The following is a 3,795-nucleotide window of genomic DNA, read 5'->3' as shown; positions in this document are numbered from 1 at the left end:
TGAACTCTGGAAATCTGTGCAATAACAACTGTTTCACTTAAAAATATGGTTAGAAAACAATAAAGCCTGTCCTCCTGTTAACCCTAAATTAAGTAGCATATGTACATGGCCACAGGGTCCTAGGCAGTGATGTCTTTGAGGAACCAATGTTAGAGTATACCTCTGAGTCCATTAGTTTTTTTACATTTTGCTGAGCTTTAAAATAGCACAAATCCATCTGATGTTTTTCTGAAAGCTCATACTGTTTTCCATAGTACCTCTGAAATGTGAAGTGCTTGCATTTTTGTGGGAGAGGGAACAGCAGACTCCTCTGGCCCATGTGGGTTTGTGAGTGATTCATCTGGAAAGCTTTGTATTAGCATCTACCACTTGAGACCCAGAGGTTAGCATGCTAGCTGTATATTAAATGCCTCTTGCCTCTCTGATACCGAATTGATGTTTTCTAATTAAGAATACAAGTGCTCTGTTCTCCGTGAAAATCCCTCTTCACTTCACAAGAGCCTTTGGAAATCTCATCACTGTGAGAAGTCCCAGTCTAGAGCTGGGCAGGCTGGAGAATACAATATCATAAGGAGCAAGAAAAAGCTGCTGCAATTAGGACACCACCATCTCGAAAATACAGGTGTGAGGACCCTAGGGAGGGCAGCAAGGCTTCAGTTTCTGAGGACAAAACTCTCATTACAGCCTTCCATCTTCTTCTTGTGTTTCTGCTTATGCCTGACAATGACAGGTGTGGGCTGGCTGCTTAATTTCATTGCAGTTGGAGAAATAGAGGCAAAACTGGGGACCTTGTTCCTCCACCCATTGGGATAATATGAGGATTAGCTTATTTGTAAAGTACTTTGAAGTTAAAGTGCTTTGAAGATGAAACATCCTGTATGGATGCTTAGGTACTTTTAGTCATTAGTGACACTCAGTGACAGGTGACAGAGCTGAAAGGAATAAGGCTGAGCAATTGATGAAGGAAAGACACAGTTTAGTTTAGTGAGCATCTTTGATTATTGTGTAGGCTGGAGCTGTAACTCTGTACAAACTGATAGCATTTTAATGATATGTCCATTGTTGCTGAGAGGGATGCATTAACTTATGACTAACATAAAAAGGACTTTTCATTAAGGCAACAGGATACCAGCAAACACTTCCATTCTGGTTTGCTGTCTAACTGCCGAGCTAATGTAGGCTGTATTGCCACAAAGGTCTCATAAACCCTGGTTTGAGCTAAGCTGCTCTAGAAAAGCTTCCTGAACAATAAAGGATGATTCTCAATACAGACACATGTTGGAAGGTTTGTTCTCTGTGCAACTGCTACTCATAAGGAACTCTTGATATTAAGGAATAGTAGTAGGTTTGACTCAGTACAAGAAGTTTGGTTATGCTTTCAAACTGTAGCCATGCTCCTTGAGACACAAGGTTTGGAAAACTTAGTAAAACTGGTTTCCTATTTTGTTGGGTTTTGATAGGGTTTTTTTAACTTATATTTTTTTAAATTTTCCATGTGAATTTAACCCCACACAAGAGGGACCAGATTTAAAAGTGAGAAGATTTCACAGTTCTGGGCTGTTTATGCCCATCTCAGCATGGATCCCAATTAGTAGATTTTTAATAGGATTTTTGTCTCTCTTAAAACTGTAAATAAACAGAAATAATGCTATCTGTAATTACTACTCTTGGGGAGAGAAACATTTGCTGTTATGAAGAAATACGGTTTTGTAGTCTTGTATGGAAAATCCTCAATCTGCTCAGATTGCACACGAGTCCAAATTTTTTTTATACAAAAGAGGGGTGGAGTAGGGGAGCTGTTTCCCAGCAGGGTGCCTGTGGAGTTGAGCCAAGGGGATTTCTTACTGTGCTGCTGAAGGATGGGGTGAGACCTGTGGGCATTGAGTACAAGGAGGCAGGCAGTCAGGTGGCTGACTGCAGCACTGATGTCCCTTCGTTTCAGTCCTGAAAGTGGTATTTGAGACTGTTCATCTGCCTACTCCTCTGCCCCCTCACTTCACCTACCTTGCAGAAATCGAGTATGTCTGACAGTTGCAAGTACCTCGTCATCATGCATGACTTCTGGGCTGCCCCATAGTCCATGTGCTGTTGGTGTACTCACTGCTACTGAGACACTCCTGGAGGGTAACGTGAAGTTGTTTCTCACATGCAGAAAATCACATGGAGGCTTGCAGTGAAAGGAGAGCATCATAATTTTTTGAGTGGCAGTTGTTGGGTTATTAAAAAAACCCCAAAACAACAGATTATTTTTTTTATTAATCACAGTGTTTGGTGTGTTTTGTTTGTTTCCCCCCCAGCCAAGTTCACCTCTGGCTTTGCTTTTGCTCTGTCTTTACCAGTGCTGCCATTCCTTTTATCAGCATGCTGTTTGTGATTTATCTTTTTACTCACTTATTACTGTGTGCTTTTTCTTTCTCCAGGGGCTGAGGTGAATGCTTCCCCACTCTGGAACTTGGCACAGGTGAAAATGGAACCACAGGAAAACGAGGAGGCCAATGTACATGGCCACGGGGTCCTAGGCAGTGATGTCTTTGAGGAACCAATGTCAGGCATGAGTGAAGCCGGGATGCCACAGAGCCCCAATGGCTCTGAGAGCAGCTACGGTTCTCATTCTGCTGACAGTCTCATGGGATCCTCACCTGTCTTCAACCAACGCTGCAAGAAAAAGTTGAAGAAGATGTGAAAAGGAACTTGTTTTTTATTTAATCCTGATGGTATGTAATAGACTTGAAACAAACTAGGAGAGTACTGTGATGGCTGTGATTCCAACACAGGGCTAGCCCTGGTGTATGTGGGACCTGCGTAAAATTACTACGAGAGGTTTGACGTGTAGTGCACTTCAGCTCCCCTCTTTGCTGGCTTCTGTGCTCCATCCTGACTCATGAGACTGAAGATCATTTAATGGACATGGCTTGCTTTGGCAGATTAATGATGAACTTACCAGTGAAGAGTAGTTGTGAGGAGGTTGGTTAAGTCACAGAAACATTGAATAGTTTGGTTTGAAGGGACCTCATGATGTTTCTACTCCAGCCCCCTGCTCAGAGCACAGCTGATTAGAGCAGGTTCCTGAGGGCTTTGTCCATTCGAGTTTTGAGTATCTATAAGGATGGTGATGCCAAACCTCTTAGGGCAGTGTTTTCCCACATTTGACAACCCTCATAGTAAGAAAAAATATATTCTTGTGGCAGCTAGTCAGAATTTCCCCTGTTCCAGCTTGTGTTCATTGTCTCTTGTTCTGTCACTGTCCATCTCTGAGAAGAGTCTGACTGTCTTCTCTAAGCTGCCTATTAAGTGATTGTATACAATGAAATCTCTCTTTAGCCTTTTCTCTTCCTGTGTGTGAAGAAACCACATTCCCTCAGCTCTCCTTTCATGTTCTGTGCTCCAGCCCCCTAACCAGCAATGTGGCCTTCCACTGAAATTGCTGCAGTGCCCTTGTAAAGGAGAGCACAAAAGTGGATGCAGTCTCACAAATGCTGAATAAAGAGGAATAATAATTTCCCTCAATGTGCTTGCTGAACATAGTCTTAGTCAGGGTGTCTTACTAGTTGGGGAGCTGCTGCTGGTGATTATGATGACCTAGCAAAGATGCTGTAGAGTGGTCTCACGGGGCCATTAGCCAGCTCCTTCAGTGCCTTCAGATTTATCCTGTTGGTTCCAACTGGCATAAGTTCTTGCTAACTCAGTCTTCCTCTACTGTAGGTAATGCTTTATTCTCACACACTGCTAAAAGGCTCGGGACTTGGCAGGCCTTAAGGCAGAACTTATCAGTGAAAACAGACAAAAAGGTGTTGC

At 42.8% G+C, this 3,795-nt stretch overlaps 1 protein-coding gene across 2 annotated transcripts in view; it reads left to right on the top strand.

The window, feature by feature from the left end:
• SUPT7L (suppressor of Ty 7 (S. cerevisiae)-like) overlaps positions 1–2,683 on the top strand; it is a 13,033-nt gene extending 10,350 nt beyond the window's left edge. For both annotated transcript variants that reach the window (XM_009074141.1, XM_009074142.1), the window contains exon 4: positions 2,421–2,683. In XM_009074141.1, the coding sequence (XP_009072389.1) occupies positions 2,421–2,683 (263 nt within the window). The remainder of the gene's footprint in view (positions 1–2,420) is intronic.
• The last annotated feature ends 1,112 nt before the right edge of the window (positions 2,684–3,795 follow it).

The sequence above is a fragment of the Acanthisitta chloris genome, unplaced genomic scaffold, assembly GCF_000695815.1.
Source record: "Acanthisitta chloris isolate BGI_N310 unplaced genomic scaffold, ASM69581v1 scaffold33404, whole genome shotgun sequence".
Lineage (NCBI taxonomy): Eukaryota > Metazoa > Chordata > Aves > Passeriformes > Acanthisittidae > Acanthisitta > Acanthisitta chloris.
This window is presented reverse-complemented; position numbering and strand designations above follow the sequence as displayed.